The 20,569-nt window shown below is 51.6% G+C and overlaps 1 protein-coding gene across 2 annotated transcripts in view; it reads right to left on the reverse strand.

The window, feature by feature from the left end:
- Nucleotides 1-6,029: 6,029 nt before the first annotated feature.
- The window catches only part of GANAB (glucosidase II alpha subunit), a 33,739-nt gene continuing 19,199 nt past the window's right edge, over nt 6,030-20,569 (reverse strand). For both annotated transcript variants that reach the window (XM_038764603.1, XM_038764602.1), the window contains 9 exons: nt 16,723-16,824; nt 15,141-15,384; nt 14,836-14,900; nt 14,598-14,674; nt 12,046-12,120; nt 9,315-9,428; nt 6,460-6,572; nt 6,233-6,333; nt 6,030-6,139 (listed from right to left, as the gene is read on the reverse strand). In XM_038764603.1, coding sequence (XP_038620531.1) covers nt 6,030-6,139; nt 6,233-6,333; nt 6,460-6,572; nt 9,315-9,428; nt 12,046-12,120; nt 14,598-14,674; nt 14,836-14,900; nt 15,141-15,384; nt 16,723-16,824 — 1,001 coding nt within the window. The remainder of the gene's footprint in view (nt 6,140-6,232; nt 6,334-6,459; nt 6,573-9,314; nt 9,429-12,045; nt 12,121-14,597; nt 14,675-14,835; nt 14,901-15,140; nt 15,385-16,722; nt 16,825-20,569) is intronic.

The raw sequence follows: 20,569 nt of genomic DNA on the forward strand, positions 1-20,569 counted from the left end.
CCCTGCCCCCGTCCCCTGTCAGTGCTGCCCCATGCCTGAGGCCCGCGCCTGCCCACTTCCGGTCCCCTACCGCCTCACTTCCGGTCAGGCCCCCCTCCCAGCCGCTCGGCACTTCCGGTGTCAACAGGCTTCCTCCTCCCGCCTCGCTGAGGGGGGGGCCGCGTCCCCGTGACGTCACGTCCGTGGCTGAGGCCCCCTCCCGCCTCACGTCACCACTTCCGGTGTAAACAGGTTTCCTCCTCCCGCCTCTCCGAGGGGACGTCACCGCCGTGGCTTAGGCCTCCTCCCGCCTCACGTCACCACTTCCGGTCAGGCCCCCCTCCCAGCCGCTCGGCACTTCTGGTGTCAACAGGCTTCCTCCTCCCGCCTCGCCGAGGGCTCGGGTCCCCGTGACGTCACGTCCGTGGCTGAGGCCCGCGCCGGCCCACTTCCGCCCCTCTCCCGCCTCACGTCCCCACTTCCGGTCAGGCCTCCCCAGCCGCTCGGCACTTCCGGTGTAAACAGGTTTCCTCCTCCCGCCTCGCGGAGGGGCCGGGTCCCCGTGACGTCACCTCCGTGGTTGAGGCCCGCGCCTGCCCACTTCCGAGCCCCTCCCGCCTCACGTCCCCACTTCCGTTATGAACAGGCTTCCTCCTCCCGCGTCGCGGAGGAGCCGGGTCCCCGTGACGTCACGTCCGTGGCTGAGGCCCGCCCCTGCCCACTTCCTCTCCCCTCCCGCCTCCCGTCCCCGCTTCCGGTCAGGCCTCCCCAGCCGCTCGGCACTTCCGGTGTAAACAGGTTTCCTCCTCCCGCCTCGCGGAGGGGCCGGGTCCCCGTGACATCTCGTCCATGGCTGAGGCCCCCTCCCGCCTCACGTCACCACTTCCGTTATAAACAGGTTTCCTCCTCCCGCCTCGCGGAGGGCCCGGGCCCACGTGACGTCACGTTCGTGGCTGAGGCCCCCCTCCCGCCTCACGTCCCCACTTCCGGTGTAAACAGGTTTCCTCCTCCCGCCTCTCCGAGGGGCCGGGTCGCCGTGACGTCACCTCCGTGGCTGAGGCCCCCCTCCCGCCTCACGTCCCCACTTCCGGTCACGCCCCCTCCCAGCAGCTCGGCACTTCCGGTGTCAACAGGCTTCCTCCTCCCGCCTCGCGGAGGGCCCGGGCCCACGTGACGTCACGTCCGTGGCTGAGGCCCGCGCCGGCGCACTTCCGGTCCCCTCCCGCCTCGCGTCCCCACTTCCGGTCAGGCCTCCCCAGCCGACCGGCACTTCCGGTATAAACAGGTTTACTCCTCCCGCCTCGCGAAGGGCCCGGGTCCCCGTGACGTCATCTCCGTAGCTGAGGCCCGCGCCTGCGCACTTCCGCTCCCCTCCCGCCTCACGGCCCCACTTCCGGTCACGCCCCCCCAGCCGCTCGGCACTTCCGCTGTCAACAGGTTTCCTCCTCCCGCCTCAAGGAGGGCCCCCCCCCGGATCCCCCTGACGTCACGTCCGGGGGATGGGCGCTATCCCTGTGACGTCACATCCGGCGGAGGGCCACGAGGGCGGGAAAGGCGCCCGCCTGAGGCACCTAGGCCGTGGCCGCTTTCAGTCACTCATTCATTCATTCATTCAATCGTATTTATTGAGCGCTTCCTGTGTGCAGAGCACTGTGCTAAGCGCTTGGGAAGGACAAGTTGGCAACATAGACGGTCCCTACCCAACAGTGGGCTCATTGTCAATCGATCAATCGCATTTATTGAGCGCTTACTGTGTGCAGAGCACTGGACTAAGCGCTTGGAAAGTACAAGTTGACGACATCTAGAGACGGTCCCTACCCAACAACGGGCTCACAGTCTAGAAGGGGGAAACAGAACAAAACCAAACATACTAACAAAATAAAATAAATAGAATAGATAGGCACAAGTAAAATAAATAAATAAATAGAGTAATAAATATGTACAAACGCTTACTGTGTGCAGAGCACTGGACTTATGATGATGGCATTTATTAAGTGCTTACCATCAATCAATCAATCGTATTTATTGAGCGCTTACTGTGTGCAGAGCACTGGACTAAGCACTTGGGAAGTCCAAGTTGGCAACATCTAGAGACAGTCCCTACCCAACAGTGGGCTCACAGTCTACAAGGGGGAGACAGAGAACAAAACCAAACATACTAACAAAATAAAATAAATAGGATAGGTACAAGTAAGATAAATAGAGTAATAAATATGTACAGACATATATCCATATATACAGGGGCTGTGGGGAAGGGAAGGAGGTAAGATGGGGGGGATGGAGAGGGGGACAGGAAGGAAGGGGCTCAGTTTGGGAAGGATATCTAGACTGTGGGCCCACTGTTGGGTAGGGACCGTCTCTAGATGTTGCCAACTTGTACTTCCCAAGCGCTTAGTCCAGTGCTCTGCACACAGTAAGCGCTCAATAAATACGATTGAATGAATGAATGAATGGATGGATGAACTTCAGCCCTGTGTGCAAACAGAACGAGTGGCTCATTTCATTCAATCGCATTTATTGAGCACTTACTGTGTGCAGAGCACTGGACTAAGCGGTTTTCCATGGCTTAGCGGCAAGAGCCCGGGCTTGGGAGGCAGAGGTCATGGGTTCTAATCCTGACCCCGCCACTTGCCAGCTGTGTGACTTTGGGCGAGTCAGTTCACTTCTCTGGGCCTCAGTTACCTCATCTGTAAAATGGGGATGAAGACTGGGAGCCCCACGTGGGACAACCTGATAACCCCAGTGCTTAGAATAGTGCTTGGCACATAGTAAGCGCTTAATAACATCATTATTATCATTGGCACATAGTAAGCGCTTAATACCATCATTATTTAATACCTTAATAAGCGTTTCATTCATTCATTGAATCTATTGAGCACTTACTGTGTGCAGAGCACTGTACTAAGCGTTTCAGTCTGTGTGTTGGAGACTCAAAAGAATGACTAGAGCAGGAAGATCAAATTATACAGTCGCATTGTCCGTCTCCCCCCTAGACTGTAAGCTCATCATGGACAGGGAAAGTCTACTAATTCTTTGTACTTTTCCAAGCGCTTAATCCAGTGCCCTGCCCATAGCAAATGCTCAGGAAATACCGCCGATAATAATAATTCATTCAATTGTATTTAACGCTTACTGTGTGCAGAGCACTGTACTAAGCGCTTGGGAAGTACAAGTTGGCAACATATAGAGACGGTGCCTTACCCAACAGTGGGTTAATAATAATGATGATGGTATTTGTTAAGTGCTTATTATGTGCGGAGCACTGTTCTGAGCTCTGGGGAGGTTACAGGGTGATCAGGTTGTCCCACGGGGGGCTCAGTTTTTAATTCCCATTTTTCAGATGAGGGAACTGAGGCCCAGAGAAGTGAAGTGAGACGCCCAAAGTCACACAGCTGACAGTTGGCAGAGCCAGGATTTGAACCCATGACCTCTGACTCCAAAGCCCGGGCTCTTTCCAATGAGCCACGCTGCTTCTCCTGATCAAGAACTATTTCTAGTTTTACCTTAGGACCGACAACCAGGTGACTTGACACCCGTCCACATGTTTTGTTTTGTTCTCTGTCTCCCCGTTCTAGACTGTGAGCCCGTTGTTGGGTAGGGACTGTCTCTATACGTTGCCAACTTGTACTTCCCAAGCGCTTAGTACAGTGCTCTGCACACAGTAAGCGCTCCATAAATACGACTGAATGAATGAAGAACGATTTCAAGCTTTACCTTAGGACCGACAACCAGACAACTTGACAACTGTCCAAGTTTTGTTGTCTGTCTCCCCCTTCTAGACTGTGAGCCCACTGTTGGGTAGGGACCGTCTCTAGATGTTGCCAACTTGGACTTCCCAAGTGCTTAGTACAGTACAGTAGAGTACAGTACAGTAGAGAGTACAGTGCTCTACACACAGTAAGCGCTCAACAAATACGACTGATTTTGTTGTCTGTCTCCCCCTTCTAGACTGTGAGCCCTCTGTTGGGTAGGGACCGTCTCTAGATGTCGCCAACTTATACTTCCCAAGCGCTTAGTACAGTGCTCTGCACACAGTAAGCGCTCCATAAATGCGATTGAATGAATGAAGAACGATTTCAAGCTTTACCTGAGGACTGATGACCAACCAGGTGACTTGCCACTAGATGTTGCCGACTTCATTCATTCAATCGTATTTATTGAGCGCTTACTGTGTGCAGAGCACTGGACTAAGCGCTTGGGAAGTACAAGTCGGCAACATCTAGAGACGGTCCCTACCCGACAACGGGCTCACAGTCTAGAAGGGGGAGACAGACGACAAAACAAAACATGTGGACAGAACCCAAGCGCTTAGTCCAGTGCTCTGCACACAGTGAGCGCTCAATAAATACGACTGAACGAATACATATGGACAGAACCCAAGCGCTTAGTCCAGTACTCTGCACACAGTGAGCGCTCAATAAATACGATGAATACATGTGGACAGAACCCAAGCGCTTAGTCCAGTGCTCTGCACACAGTGAGCGCTCAAAAAATACGACTGAACGAATACATATGGACAGAACCCAAGCGCTTAGTCCAGTGCTCTGCACACAGTGAGCGCTCAAAAAATACGACTGAACGAATACATATGGACAGAACCCAAGCGCTTAGTCCAGTGCCCTGCACACAGTTAGCGCTCAATAAATACGACTGAACGAATACATGTGGACAGAACCCAAGCGCTTAGTCCAGTGCTCTGCACACAGTGAGCGCTCAATACGACTGAACGAATACGTGTGGACAGAACCCAAGCGCTTAGTCCAGTGCCCTGCACACAGTGAGCGCTCAATAAATACGATTGAATGAATAAACGAACCAGAGCCCACACTGGATCGGGTTATTAGGCCTAGCCTAAATGCTATGGGATTTTGTTCGGCCTGAAGAAGTCGGGATTAATAATAATAATAATAATAATAATAATAATAATAATAATAATAATAATAATAATGGCATTTCTAGACAGTGAGCCCACTGTTGGGTAGGGACCGCCTCTATATGTTGCCAACTTGTCCTTCCCAAGCGCTCAGTACAGCGCTCCGCACACAGTAAGCGCTCAATAAATACGATTGAATGAATTTAGCAAGCGCTTACGGTGGGCCAAGCGCTGTTCTAAGCGCTGGGGAGGTTACAAGGTGATCGGGTGGTCCCACGGGGTGGGGGGGATTTATCCAACGGCACGCGGCTTCCGGTAGATCCTGTGACATCTCTTTATTGTTTCTCCTATTATCAAAACCTATCACAGCCGGAGAACTTGGAAGGGGGAGGGAGGTTTTAAAAAAAAAAAGAAACAAAAAACCCCCGCCACCCCCCACCCCGATTTCTTCCCACCCACCCCTCTTTGCCCCCCACTGTGACAACGCAGAAAATGGGGTCCATCCCCAGTTCCCCCCACTCCCACCCCAGGCACGCATGATCCATGACCACCCCCCGCCCGCCCCACTTTCTCACAGCAATAAATACACGTGATCGTGATTCGCTGAAACAGTAATGGACTGGGCCTTCCTGCCCCCCCGGGGGGCAGAGGAAGGACTTTTATCACCCTCAAATGGAGGGAGCCTTTCCCACTGGCAGGAACGGGGTTGAGGCGGGAGTCGGGATTCCCTTCCCGGGAACGGCCGCCTGCTCCCGCGGCAACTCCGGCGGAGGGAACGGAGGCGGCGGGAGAAAGGGGAAGTCGAGGACTTCCATCCCCTCCCTGGTCCCGGGTCGACGCGGTAAGGAGACGGGAGGATGGGGAGGATGGGGAGGATGGGGAGGAAGGGGTTCCCCCCGCCCGCCCTCGGCCAAAGAGGGGGAGCGGACGGGGGCCGGGACCGTAACGCGGACAGAGGGGCGGACGAGAGATGAGACGGAGGAAAGAGGGGGGAGAGAGTAAAGGTTGCCCTGAAATCCCCGCGGGTGGACATCCTCCCACCTGTAAGGCTGGGGGCTGGAATTGGGGGTCGGGGGCCCCGCGGCCCCTCCGCCGGCAGGGCAGGCGGGGGCCCCGGGCGGGCTCCGAGCCCCCGGGGCGCAGAGGAGAGCGGTCCGGCCCCCCGGGCCCCCCCGGGTTATCGCAACTGGATGCTCCAGTCGGCGGCCACGTTGACTCCGGGCTTGCGCAGCGTCAGCACGGAGGTCTCCGCGTCGTGGTGGAAGGCCAGGCGGCTGTCGGGAACGCCTGCGGGGACGGGGATGAGGGTGGGCGGTCGCGGGCCGGGGACCATTCCTCTCTCCTCCTCCCCCCGCTCCGCGGTCCCCGCCGGGAACTGACCCTGTGTCCGGAGCAGCACGGACGCCGGCTTCCCGGCCCCCAGGATCACCACTCGCTCGATCCAGACGGGCGTCTCAAAGTGCCCCCTGGGGTCGGCTGAACTGGAGAGGCCGAGGGGGAAAGGGGGCTCGAATCGGCGGGGGTGGGGGGCGGGAAAGGGAAAGAACGACCCCCCCCCCCCCCACCATCACCCCCACCGCACCCCCCACCACGGGAGCCCCGCGCACCTGGAGTTGAGGGTGTTTTCGGCGAAGGAGAACTTGCGCAGCAGGAACTCGTCCCGGGTCTGATAGTTGAAGGTGTGCCCGTCGTCGAGGTAGAGCTCCCCGTGGGCCGTGCCCTGCGCCGCGGCGGGACAAGGGTGGGTCCCGGCCGGCCCGTCGATCCCACCCTCCCTTCTTCTTCACCTCGAACCCCTTCTGCAAGCCCACCTCCTCCAGGAGGCCTTCCATGATTAAACCCCTCACCTCCCCACCCGCCATTTCACGACCGACATCCACAGCGCCCAAGAACCTGGGGCTCTCATGGCCCCCGGCCTTCCCTCCGCCGCCTGGGCCTCAGGGAGAGGATGCTCTATTTCCCACTCTGTTGCATCCCCCCTGCCTTGTCATCAATCAATCAATCAATCGTATCCACTCTATCGCATCCCCTTGCCTTGTCATCAATCAATCAATCGTATTTATTGGCGTCGAGGATGCTCTACTTCCACTCTATCGCATCCCCCCTGCCTTGTCATCAATCATCAATCAATCGTACCCACTCTATCGCATCCCCCTGCCATGTCTTCAATCAATCAATCGTATTTATTGGCATCGAGGATGCTCTATTTCCACTCTATCGCATCCCCCCTGCCTTGTCATCAATCATCAATCAATCGTACCCACTCTATCGCATCCCCCCTGCCATGTCTTCAATCAATCAATCGTATTTATTAGCATCGAGGATGCTCTATTTCCACTCTATCGCATCCCCCCTGCCTTGTCATCAATCAATCAATCGTATTTATTGGCATCGAGGATGCTCTATTTCCACTCTATCGCATCCCCCCGCCTTGTCATCAATCAATCGTATCCACTCTATCGTATCCCCGTCTTGTCATCAATCACTCGTATTTATTGGCGTCGAGGATGCTCTATTTCCACTCTATCGCATCCCCCCTGCCTTGTCATCAATCAATCAATCGATCATATCCACTCTATCGCATCCCCCTGCCTTGTCATCAATCAACCAATCGTATTTATTGGCATCGAGGAGGCTCTATTTCCACTCTATCGCATCCCCCCTGCCTTGTCATCAATCAATCAATCAATCAATCGTATCCACTCTATCGCATCCCCCTGCCTTGCCATCAATCAATCAATCGTATTTATTGGTGTCGAGGATGCTCTATTTCCACTCCATCACATCCCCCCTGCCTTGTCATCAATCAATCAATCGTACCCACTCTATCGCATCCCCCTGTCTTGTCATCAATCAATCAATCGTATTTATTGGTGTCGAGGATGCTCTATTTCCACTCTATCGCATCCCCCCTGCCTTGTCATCAATTAATCAATCATATTTACTGGAGTCAAGGATGCTCTATTTCCACTCTATCGCATCCCCCCTGAATTGTCATCAATCAATCGTATCCACTCTATCGCATTCCCCTGCCTTGTCATCAATCAATCAATCGTACCCACTCTATCGCATCCCCCTGCCTTGTCATCAATCAATCAATCGTATTTATTGGTGCTGAGGATGCTCTATTTCCACTCTATCGCATCCCCCCTGCCTTGTCATCAATCAATCAATCGTATTTATTGGCGTCGAGGATGCTTATTTCCACTCTATCTCATCCCCCCGCCTTGTCATCAATCAATCGTATCCACTCTATCGCATCCCCCTGCCTTGTCGTCAATCAATCAATCGTATTTATTGGCGTCGAGGATGCTCTATTTCCACTCTATCGCATCCCCCCTGCCTTGTCATCAATCAATCAATCAATCGTATCCAGTCTATCGCATCCCCCTGCCTTGTCATCAATCAATCAATCGTATTTATTGGCGTCGTTCTCCCACAGGAGGAAAATCTACCGATTTTCCTGCACCCTCACGGTCAATCGGTGGCATCTACCGGGAGCTTGCCGCGTGCGGAGCAGCGTGCTAAGCGCTCCATGTAAGAGTCGGCAGGCGCGTTCCCTGCCCACGGCGAGCTTGCCGTCTAACAGTCCAGCGCTCGTCCTTGCAAGCGCTTCATCATCATCATCATCAATCGTATTTATTGAGCGCTTACTGTGTGCAGAGCCCTGTACTAAGCGCTTGGGAAGTACAAGTTGGCAAGTTGGAAGGACAAGCGCTTCCGGTGTTCTGCGCTGAGCGGCTCCACAGTGTAGTGGTTATCACGTCCCCTTTACACGCAGGAGGTCCTGGGTTCGAGCCCCAGTGGAACCCGAAATCGACCCCTTATTTCTTCTATCAATCAATCATATTTATTGAGCGCTTACTATGTGCAGAGCACTGTACTAAGCGCTTGGGAAGTACAAATTGGCAACATATAGAGACAGTCCCTACCCAACATTGGGCTCACAGTCTAAAAGGGGGAGACAGAGAAGAAACAAAAACAAAACCAAACATACTAACAAAATAAAATAAATAGAATAGATATGTACAAGTAAAATAAATAGAGTAATAAATATGTACAAACATATATACATTTATACAGGCGCTGTGGGGAAGGGAAGGAGGTAAGATGGGGGGATGGAGAGGGGGACGAGGGGGAGAGGAAGGAAGGGGCTCAGTGTGGGAAGGCCTCCTGGAGGAGGTGAGCTCTCAGCAGGGCCTTGAAGGGAGGAAGAGAGCGAGCTTCTAGACTGTGAGCACACCGTTGGGTAGGGACCGTCTCTATATGTTGCCAACTTGGACTTCCCAAGCGCTCTGCACACAGGAAGCGCTCAATAAATACGATTGATCGATCGATTAGGCCCTCGGTGGACGCCCTCGATGGACGGATTGGGCCCGGGGCGTCGGGAAGGCTCCAGCTGGGAGTCTGGGGGCCGGCGGGGAAGGGTCGGGGCGCCGGCTGGCCGGCTCGCGGTCCTCACCTGGGGGCCGAGGGCCACAAAAAGCGTTACGGGGTCGTCCTTCATGCAGTCGGAAGAACGCCGCACTCGCTCCCACCGCGCTACGATGGTCCCCCCGCGCTGGAACACCGGGACCTGAGCGGGGACAGGAATTGGGGTTCGGGTCTTCCGGAATTCCCAACCGAATCCAGGGCCACCTCCCCAGCTCCCCGGCCCCCCCCCCATCCTCTCTCTCGGGTACAAGCGGACAGACGGGGCGGGAGGAACCAGCGTGGCTCCGTGGAGAGAGCCCGGGCTTTGGAGTCGGAGGTCACGGGTTCAGATCCCAGCTCCGCCAACCGTCAGCTGTGTGACTTTGGGCGAGTCACTTCGCTTCTCTGGGCCTCAGTGACCTCAGCTGGAAAATGGGGATGAAGACTGCGAGCCCCCCGTGGGACAACCTGATCACCTTGTCACCTCCCCGGCCCTTAGAACACTGCTCTGCACATAGTAAGCACTTAACAAATGCCGTCATCATTATTATTATTATTATCACCTCGTCACCTCCCCGGCGCTTAGAACAGTGCTCTGCACATAGTAAGCACTTAACAAACGCCATTATCATTATTATTATTATTATTATCACCTTGTCACCTCCCCAGCATTTAGAACAGTGCTCTGCACATAGTAAGCGCTTAACAAATGCCATCATCATCATTATTATTATTATCACCTTGTCACCTCCCCGGCGCTTAGAACAGTGCTCTGCACGTAGTAAGCGCTTAACAAACGCCATCATTATTATTATTGTTATCACCTTGTCACCTCCCCGGCGCTTAGAACAGTGCTCTGCACATAGTAAGCGCTTAACAAACGCCATCATTATTATTATTATTGTTATTATTACCAAACGCCGCCATCATCATTATTATTATTATTATTATCACCTCGTCACCTCCCCGGCCCTTAGAACAGTGCTCTGCACATAGTAAGCGCTTAACAAATGCCATCATCATCATTATTATTATTATTATTATCACCTTGTCACCTCCCCGGCATTTAGAACAGTGCTCTGCACATAGAAAGCGCTTAACAAATGCCATCATCATCATTATTATTATTATCACCTTGTCACCTCCCCGGCGCTTAGAACAGTGCTCTGCACATAGTAAGCACTTAAACGCCATCATCATTATTATTATTATCACCTCGTCACCTCCCCGGCGCTTAGAACAGTGCTCTGCACATAGTAAGCGCTTAAACGCCATCATCATTATTATTATTATCACCTCGTCACCTCCCCGGCGCTTAGAACAGTGCTCTGCACACAGTAAGCGCTTAAACGCCATCATCATTATTATTATTATCACCTCGTCACCTCCCCGGCGCTTAGAACAGTGCTCTGCACATAGTAAGCGCTTAAACGCCATCATCATCATCATTATTATTATTATTATCACCTTGTCACCTCCCTGGCACTTAGAACAGTGCTCTGCACATAGTAAGCGCTTAACAAAAGCCATCATCATTATTATTATTATTATTATCACCTTGTCACCTCCCTGGCGCTTAGAACAGTGCTCTGCACATAGTAAGCGCTTAAACGCCATCATCATTATTATCACCTCGTCACCTCCCCGACGCTTAGAACAGTGCTCTGCACATAGTAAGCGCTTAAACGCCATCATCATCATCATTATTATTATTATTATCACCTTGTCACCTCCCTGGCACTTAGAACAGTGCTCTGCACATAGTAAGCGCTTAACAAAAGCCATCATCATTATTATTATTATTATTATCACCTTGTCACCTCTCCGGCGCTTAGAACAGTGCTCTGCACATAGTAAGCACTTAAATGCCATCATCATTATTATTATTGTCACCTCGTCACCTCCCCGGGTCCTTAGAACAGTGCTCTGCACATAGTAAGCGTTTAAACACCATCATTATTATTATTATTCTTATCACCTTGTCACCTCCCCAGCGCTTAGAACAGTGCTCTGCACATAGTAAGTGCTTAAACGCCATCATCATCATTATTATTATTATCACCTCGTCACCTCCCCAGCCCTTAGAACAGTGCTCTGCACATAGTAAGCGCTCAACAAATGCCACCATTATTATTATTATTATTATCACCTCGTCACCTCCCCGGCGCTTAGAACAGTGCTCTGCACATAGTAAGCACTTAAACGCCATCATCATTATTATTATTATCACCTCGTCACCTCCCCAGTCCTTAGAACAGTGCTCTGCACATAGTAAGCATTTAAACACCATCATTATTACTATTATTATCACCTTGTCACCTCCCCGGCGCTTAGAACAGTGCTCTGCACATAGTAAGCGCTTAAACACCATCATTATTATTATTATTATTATCACCTCGTCACCTCCCCGGTCCTTAGAACAGTGCTCTGCACATAGTAAGCGTTTAAACACCATCATTATTATTATTATTATCACCTTGTCACCTCCCCGGCGCTTAGAACAGTGCTCTGCACATAGTAAGCGTTTAAACGCCATCATTATTATTATTATTATCACCTTGTCACCTCCCCGGCGCTTAGAACAGTGCTCTGCACATAGCAAGCGCTTAAACACCATCATCATTACTATTATTATTATCACCTCGTCACCTCCCCGGCGCTTAGAACAGTGCTTTGCACATAGCAAGCGCTTACCAGATACCATCATTATTATTGTTATAATTAAGTCAGACGGGGGGGCGGAGGGCAGGGGAAGGCGGGACGGGCCTGAGGGAGCTTACGCTACTCAGGGTGACGGGCAGGTACAGCGTCTGGGGACCGCGGTGCTTCTGGTGGCTCTCGGTTTCGTACCAGACCTGCAGAGAATGGAGGGAGGGGGCGGGCGGTGCCCCCCGTCCCATCAATCAATCAATCAATCGTATTTATTGAGCGCTTACCGTGTGCGGAGCACTGGACTAAGCGCTTGGGAAGGACAAGCTGGCAACATCTAGAGACGGTCCCTACCCAACAGCGGGCTCACAGTCTAGAAGGGGGAGACAGAGAACAAAACCAACCATACTAACGAAATAAAATAAATAGAATAGATAGGTACAAGTAAAATAAAGAAATAGAGTAATAAATACCCCGCCCCCCCGCAGCCCTCGCTCCCCTTCCACAATTCCCGGGCCTTCCCAGACTGAGCCCCCTCCTTCCCCCCCATCTTACCTCCTTCCCTTCCCCACAGCACCTGGATATATGTATATATGCATTTATTACAGTGTATTTTTTTACACTGGGATGTACAATTCATAGGCTATTTGCTCCTCATTGACTAGACAGATGTTATCTGTCTGGGCAGGGACCGTCTATATGTTGCCAACTTGTACTATATTTTATCATCATCACCATCATCAATCGTATTTATTGAGCGCTTACTGTGTGCAGAGCACTGTCTGTCTCCCCCTTCTAGCCTGTGAGCCCGCTGTTGGGTAGGGACCGTCTCTAGATGTTGCCGACTCGTCCTTCCCAAGCGCTCAGTCCAGTGCTCTGCACACAGTAAGCGCTCGATAAATACAATTGAATGTATTTATTTTATTTTGCTAATATGTTTTGTTTTGTTGTCTGTCTCCCCGTTCTAGACTGTGAGCCCACTGCTGTGTAGGAACCGTCTCTAGATGTTGCCGACTTGGACTTCCCAAGCGCTTAGTCCAGTGCTCTGCGCACAGTAAGTGCGTGATAAATACGATTGAATGAATTAATTAATTTTATTTGTACATATTTATTCTATTTATTTTATTTTGCTGATATGTTTTGTTTTGTTGTCTGTCTCCCCCTTCCAGACTGTGAGCCCACTGTTGGGTCGGGACCGTCTCTAGATGTTGCCGACTTGGACTTCCCAAGCGCTTACTCCAGTGCTCTGCGCACAGTAAGCGCTCAATAAATATGATTGAATGAACTTATTTGTACATATTTATTCTATTTATTTTATTTTGCTAATATGTTTTGTTTTGTTGTCTGTCTCCCCCTTCTAGACTGTGAGCCCACTGTTGGGTCGGGACCATCTCTAGATGTTGCCGACTTGGATTTCCTAAGCGCTTAGTCCAGTGCTCTGCGCACAGTAAGCACTCAATAAATACGATTGAATGAATTTATTTGTACATATTTATTCTATTTATTTTATTTTGCTAATATGTTTTGTTTTGTTGTCTGTCTCCCCCTTCTAGACTGTGAGCCCACTGTTGGGTAGGGACCGTCTCTAGGTGTTGCCAACTTGGACTTCCCAAGCGCTTAGTCCAGTGCTCTGCGCACAGTAAGCGAGCGATAAATACGATTGAATGAATGAATTTATTTTATCTGTACATATTTATTCTATTTTATTTTGCTAATATGTTTTGTTTTGTTGTCTGTCTCCCCCTTCTAGATTGTGAGCCCACTGTTGGGTAGGGACCGTCTCTATATGTTGCCAACTTGGACTTCCCAAGCACTTAGTACAGTGCTCTGCACACAGTAAGTGCTCAATAAATACGATTGATTGAATGAATGTTTTATTTGTACATATTTATTCTATTTATTTTAATATGTTTTGTTGTCTGTTTCCCCCTTCTAGACTGTGAGCCCGCTGTTGGGTAGGGACCGTCTATATGTTGCTGACGTACTTCCCAAGCGCGTAGTACAGTGCTCTGCATGCAGTAAGCACTCAATAAATATGATTGAATGAATGACTCTATTTTATTTGTACATATTTATTCTATTTATTTTATTTTGCTAATATGTTTTGTTTTGTTGTCTGTCTCCCCCTTCTAGACTGTGAGCCCACTGTTGGGTAGGGACCGTCTCTAGATGTTGCCAACTTGGACTTCCCAAGAGCTTAGTACAGTGCTCTGCGCACAGTAAGTGCTCAATAAATATGATTGAAAGAATGAATGAATATTTTATTTGTGCATATTTATTCTATTTATTTTATTTTGTTAATATGTCTTGTTTTGTTGTCTGTCTCCCCCTTCTAGACTGTGAGCCCGCGGTTGGGTAGGGACTGTCTATGTTGCCAACTTGGACTTTCCAAGCGCTTAGTCCAGTGCTCTGCACACAGTAAGTGCTCAATAAATATGATCGAATAAATGACTGACTCTATTTTATTTGTACATATTTATTCTACTTTATTTTATTTTGCTAATATGTCTTGTTTTGTTGTCTGTCTCCCCCTCCTAGACTGTGAGCCCGCTGTTGGGTAGGGACCGTCTATGTTGCCGACTTGGACTTCCCAAGAGCTGAGTCCAGTGCTCTGCACACAGTAAGCGCTCAATAAATACGACTGAATGAACGACTGAATGAATGAATGAATGAATGAACTCACCTCCCCTTGGCCCGGCAGGTAGACCTGCACCCCTCGGGCCCCCGGCTCCGTCACAGGGTGAACCAACAGCGAGTCTCCTACGACGGACGGGGATGGGGGACGGCCGCGGTCAAGGATGGGACCCCCGGACGGGCCCGGCCTCGCTCCCCGGCCCCCCACCTCTCCCTTCCCGGGCCGGATCCCCCCGTCCTCTTCCCCTTCCTCCCTCTTCCCACCCTCACCCCAAACCAGCGCTCACCCAGCAGGAACTGGTCGTCGATGCTGAAAGTCGTCCCGTCCTGCGGATACTGCACCCACAGGGGTCTGCGGAGCAAGAGGAAAGGGAAGAACTGGGGCGAGCCCCATCCTCCCGGCTCCCCCCCCACCCGTCTTCTCCGGAGCCCTTCCCGGTGGGAGAGAGTTATCCCTTTCCCTTCCTATCCCGCTCCTTCCCCATCCCACAAGGGCGCTCCCACCGCGCCCGTGGCTTCTTCCGGAGTCCATCATCCCCCCCCCGGCGCGATGTCCCCCGAGGGCCCTGCTGTGGTCCCGGGCGTCACCCACCTCATGACGGGCTGCCCTTCCCGGTGTGCCCGGTAGAAGAGGGTGTACCAGAGGGGCAGCAGGGAATAGCGCTGGCGCAGGGCGGAGCGGATGGGGCTGAGGTACTCGGGGGGCAGCAGCCAGGGCTCCCGCCGCCCCGTGTCCATGTGGGCGTGGGCCCGGAAGAACGGTTGGTAGGCTCCCATCTGATACCAGCGGACCAGCATCTCGGGGTCGGGGTTCTTGAAGAAGCCGCCCACGTCGGCTGGTAGCGGCGGCAGGGAAGAGGCACGGAGTTGGGAATGAACGACAGACCTCCCCTCCTTCAAAGCCTTATTTACATCCCATCCCCTCCGACGGTCCTTCCCCGCCTAAGCCCTCATTTCTCCGTCTCCTTTCCGCGTCACCCTTGCGCCTGGATTTTTTTTACCCATCACTCACCCCACCTTCATCCCTGGAGCACTTAGGGAGATATCCCTCACTGATTGATCCCTAATCTTCCAGACTGTGAGCCCGCTGTTGGGTAGGGACCGTCTCTAGATGTTACCGACTTGTCCTTCCCAAGCGCTTAGTCCAGTGCTCTGCACACAGGAAGCGCTCAATAAATACAATTGAATGAATGAATTTTATTATTTTTGTTCTGACAACCTGACACCTGTCCACGTTTTGTTGTCTGTCTTCCCCCTTCTAGACTGTGGGCCCGCTGTTGGGTAGGGACTGTCTCTAGATGTTGCCAACTTGTCCTTCCCAAGCGCTTAGTACAGTGCTCTGCACACAGTAAGCGCTCAATAAATACAAGTGAATGAATGAATTTACTTTATTTCTGTTCTGAAGACTTGACACCTTTCCACATGCTTTCTTTTGTTGTCTGTTCTCCCCCTTCTAGACTGTGGGCCCGCTGTTGGGTAGGGACCGTCTCTATACGTTGCCGACTTGTCCTTCCCAAGCGCTTAGTCCAGTGCTCTGCACACAGGAAGCGTTCAATAAATACAACTGAATGAATGAATGAATTTACTTTAATTATTTCTGTTCTGAAGACTTGACACCTTTCCACATGCTTTCTTTGGTTGTCTGTTCTCCCCCTTCTAGACTGTAAGCCTGCTGTTGGGTAGGGACCGTCTCTAGATGTTGCCACTTGTCCTTCCCAAGCGCTTAGTCCAGTGCTCTGCACACAGGAAGCGCTCAATAAATACAATTGAATGAATGAATGAATTTAATTATTTTTGTTCTGACGACTTGACACCTGTCCACATGTTTTGTTGTCTGTCTTCCCCCTTCCAGACTGTGAGCCCGCTGTTGGGTAGGGACCGTCTCTATACGTTGCCAACTTGTCCTTCCCAAGCGCTTAGTCCAGTGCTCTGCACGCAGTAAGCGCTCAATACAACTGAATGAATGAATGAATTTACTTTAATTACTTTTGTTCTGACGACTTGACACCTTTCCACGTTTTGTTGTCTGTTCTCCCCCTTCTAGACTGTGAGCCCGCTGTTGGGTAGGGACCGTCTCTCTATGTTGCCAACTTGTCCTTCCCAAGCGCTCAGTCCAGTGCTCTGCACACAGTAAGCGCTCAATAAATACGATTGATTGATTGATTGCCTCTCACCCCCACAGAAGGAGAGTCCCACCAGCCCCAGGCTGAGGCACATGGGAATGGAGATCTTCAGATGGTCCCATTCAGCTGTGTTGTCCCCTGTCCAGACGGCACCTAGGGAATAAAGCGGGAGGGCGGGGAGGACGGACAACGGCACCGGATTGGGAATGAGTAAGCGGGGACGGGGCGGATCAGCGAGGAGAGGCGGACAATTCCCCCTCTCCCCCTTCAAAGCCTTATCCGAAGCCCATCTCCTCCATGAGGCCTTCCCTGACTAAGCCCCCCTCCTCTCCCGCTCCCTTCTGCGCCACCCAGACGTGCTCCCTTCATTCCTCTAGAGAAGCAGCGCGGCTCAGTGGAAAGCGCCCGGGCTTCGGAGTCAGAGGTCGTGGGTTCAAATCCCGGCTCTGCCACTTAGCTGGGTGACCTTGGACAAGTCACTTCACTTCTCTGGGCCTCAGTTCCCTCATCGGGAAAATGAGGATTAAAACTGTGAGCCCCCCGGGGGGACAACCTGATGGCCTTGTAACCTCCCAGCGCTTAGAACAGTGCTTTGCACAAAGTAAGCGCTTAACAAATACCATCGCTATTATTCTTCATCTATAGAAGCAGCGTGGCTCAGTGGAAAGAGCCCGGGCTTCGGGGTCAGAGGTTGTGGGTTCAAATCCCAGCTCCGTCACTTGTCAGCTGGGTGACTCTGGGCAAGTCACTTCACTTCTCTGGGCCTCAGTTCCCTCATCTGGAAAATGGGGATTAAAACTGTGAGCCCCCCGGGGGACAATCTGATGGCCTTGTAACCTCCCAGCGCTTAGAACAGTGCTTTGCACATAGTAAGCGCTTAACAAATACCATCGCTATTATTCTTCATCTATAGAAGCAGCGTGGCTCAGTGGAAAGAGCCCGGGCTTTGGGGTCAGAGGTCGTGGGTTCAAATCCCAGTTCCACCACTTGTCAGCTGGGTGACTCTGGGCAAGTCACTTCACTGGGCCTCAGTGACCTCATCTGTCAAATGGGGATTAAAACTGTGAACCCCCCAGGGGACAACCTGATCACCTTGTAACCTCCCCGGCGCTTAGAACAGTGCTTTGCACATAGTAAGCGCTTAACAAACACCATCATTATTATTCTTCATCTAGAGAAGCAGCGTGGCTCAGTGGAAAGAGCCCGGGCTTGGGAGTCAGATGTCATGGGTTCAAATCCCGGCTCCACCACTTGTCAGCTGTGTGACCTTGGGCAAGTCACTTCACTTCTCCGGGCCTCAGTTCCCTCATCTGGAAAACGGGGATGAAAACTGTGAGCCCCACATGGGACCACCTGATTACCTTGTAACCTCTCCAGCGCTTAGAATAGTGCTTTGCACATAATAAGCGCTTAACAAATACCATTATTATCATTATTATTATCTCCCCCTCCCAGCCCCACAGCACTTAGGTCCGTATCCATCATTTCTTTATTTCTGTTAACATCCATCTCCCCTCTAAACTGTACGCTTGTCACGGGCAGAGACCGTGTCTGTTTATTATCATGATGTACTCTCCCAAGCGCTTAGAACAGTGCCCCGCCACCGATAGGCTCTCAATAGATAATAATAATAATAATAATAATAATAATAATGATGGCATTTATTAAGCGCTTACTATGTGCAAAGCACTGTTCTAAGCGCTGGGGAGTTTACAAAGTGATCAGGTTGTCCCACAAGGGGGCTCACAGTTTTAATCCCCATTTTTGACAGATGAGGGAACTGAGGCCCAGAGAAGTGAAGTGACTTGCCCAAAACCACACAGCTGACAGTTGGTGGAGCCGGGATTTGAACCCATGACCTCTGACTCCAAAGACCGGGCTCTTTCCACTGAGCCACACTGCTTCCCTAGTGTGATGAAGACTGTGACATGATGAAGACTGTGAGCCCCACATGGGCCCACTTGACCACCTTGTATCTCCCCAGCGCTTAGAACAGTGCTTTGCACCTAGTAAGCGCTTACAAATACCATCATTATTATATTATTATCATCTCCCCCTCCCAGCCCCACACCACTTATGTCCATATCCGTCACTTCTTTATTCTTTATTTCTGTTAACGTCCGTCTCCCCTCTAGACTCTACGCCCGTCGTGGGCAGAGACCATGTCTGTTTATTGTGATAATGTACTCTCCCGAGTGCTTAGGATAGTGCTCCACCCCCGGCAGGTGCTCAATAGATAATAATAATAATAATGGCATTTATTAAGCGCTTACTATGTGCAAAGCACTGTTCTAAACGCTGGGGAGGTTACGAGGTGATCAGGTTGTCCCCCCCGGGGGGCTCCCAGTCTTCATCCCCATTTTCCAGATGAGGGAACTGAGGCCCAGAGAAGTGAAGCGACTTGCCCCAAGTCACCCGGCTGACAGTTGGCTGGGATTTGAACCCACAACCTCCGGCTCCCAAGTCCGGGCTCTTTCCACTGAGCCATGCTGCTGCTCGCTTACTGTGTGCAGAGCGCCGGCCTAAGTGCTTGTAGATCCGACGGCCTGAACCTCCCCTCCCTTCTGTCCTTCTCCAGCCCAGTCCCCACACTCCGCTCCTCTGCTACCGCTCACCTCCTCACCGTACCTCGCTCTCGCCTGTCCCGCCATCGACCCCCGGCCCACGTCATCCCCCGGGCCTGGAATGCCCCCAATCCCTCTGCCCATCCGCCAGGCTAGCTCTCTTCCTCCCTTCAAGGCCCTACTGAGAGCTCACCTCCTCCAGGAGGCCTTCCCTGACTGAGCCCCTTCCTTCCTCTCCCCCTCGTCCCCCTCTCCACCCCCCCATCTTACCTCCTTCCCTTCCCCACAGCACCTGTACATATGTATATATGTTTGTACATATTTATTACTCTATTTTATTTGTACATATCTATTCTATTTATTTTATTTTGTTAGTACGTTTGGTTTTGTTCTCTGTCTCCCCCTCTTAGACTGTGAGCCCACTGGTGGGTAGGGACTGTCTCTAGATGTTGCCAATTTGTACTTCCCAAGCGCTTAGTACAGTGCTCTGCACATAGTAAGCGCTCAATAAATACGATTGATGATGATGATGATGATAATAGAGTAATAAATATGTACAAACACATATACATATATACAGGTGCTGTGGGGAAGCGTTTAACAGATACCACAATTATCAATACGATTATTAGTGCATCCACACAGACCGCCACTCTTCCTACTTCCAAAGCCTTTTTAAAATCACATCCTCAACCAAGAGGTGCGACCCAATTAAGCCTTCATCTTCTCTCCCCCCTCCCTCCCCCTTCGGTGTCACTTACGCACTCTGAACTTTACCCTTACTTGATTTTAATGTCCGTCTCCCCCTCTAGACTGTAAACTCCCGGTGGACAGGGAACACGTCTACCGACTCTGTTGTAGCGTACTCTCCCAAGGGCTTAGTACAGTGCTCTGCCACCGATTACAAAGAGGTTTCACTTGGCGGCCAGCAAGAGCCCACCACCAGACTGAGCCCCTTCCTTCCTCTCCCCCTCGTCCCCCTCTCCATCCCCCCCATCTTACCTCCTTCCCTTCCCCACAGCACCTGTATGTATGTTCGTACATATTTATTACTCTATTTATTTTACTTGTACATATCTATTCTATTTATTAGTATGTTTTGTTCTCCATCTCCCCCTTTTAGACTGTGAGCCCACTGTTGGGTAGGGACCGCCGCGATACGTTGCCAACTTGGACTTCCCAAGCACTTAGTCCAGTGCTCTGCACACAGTAAGCGCTCAATAAATACGATTGATCGATCGATTGAACGGAGAGGCTCCGAGGCCACGCTCTAGGGCATCCCACGATCGTCCCCAGCCCTCCCGAAGTGCGATGCCCTTCTCCGTCCCCTCTCA

Source organism: Tachyglossus aculeatus, chromosome 22 (genome assembly GCF_015852505.1).
Source record: "Tachyglossus aculeatus isolate mTacAcu1 chromosome 22, mTacAcu1.pri, whole genome shotgun sequence".
NCBI lineage: Eukaryota > Metazoa > Chordata > Mammalia > Monotremata > Tachyglossidae > Tachyglossus > Tachyglossus aculeatus.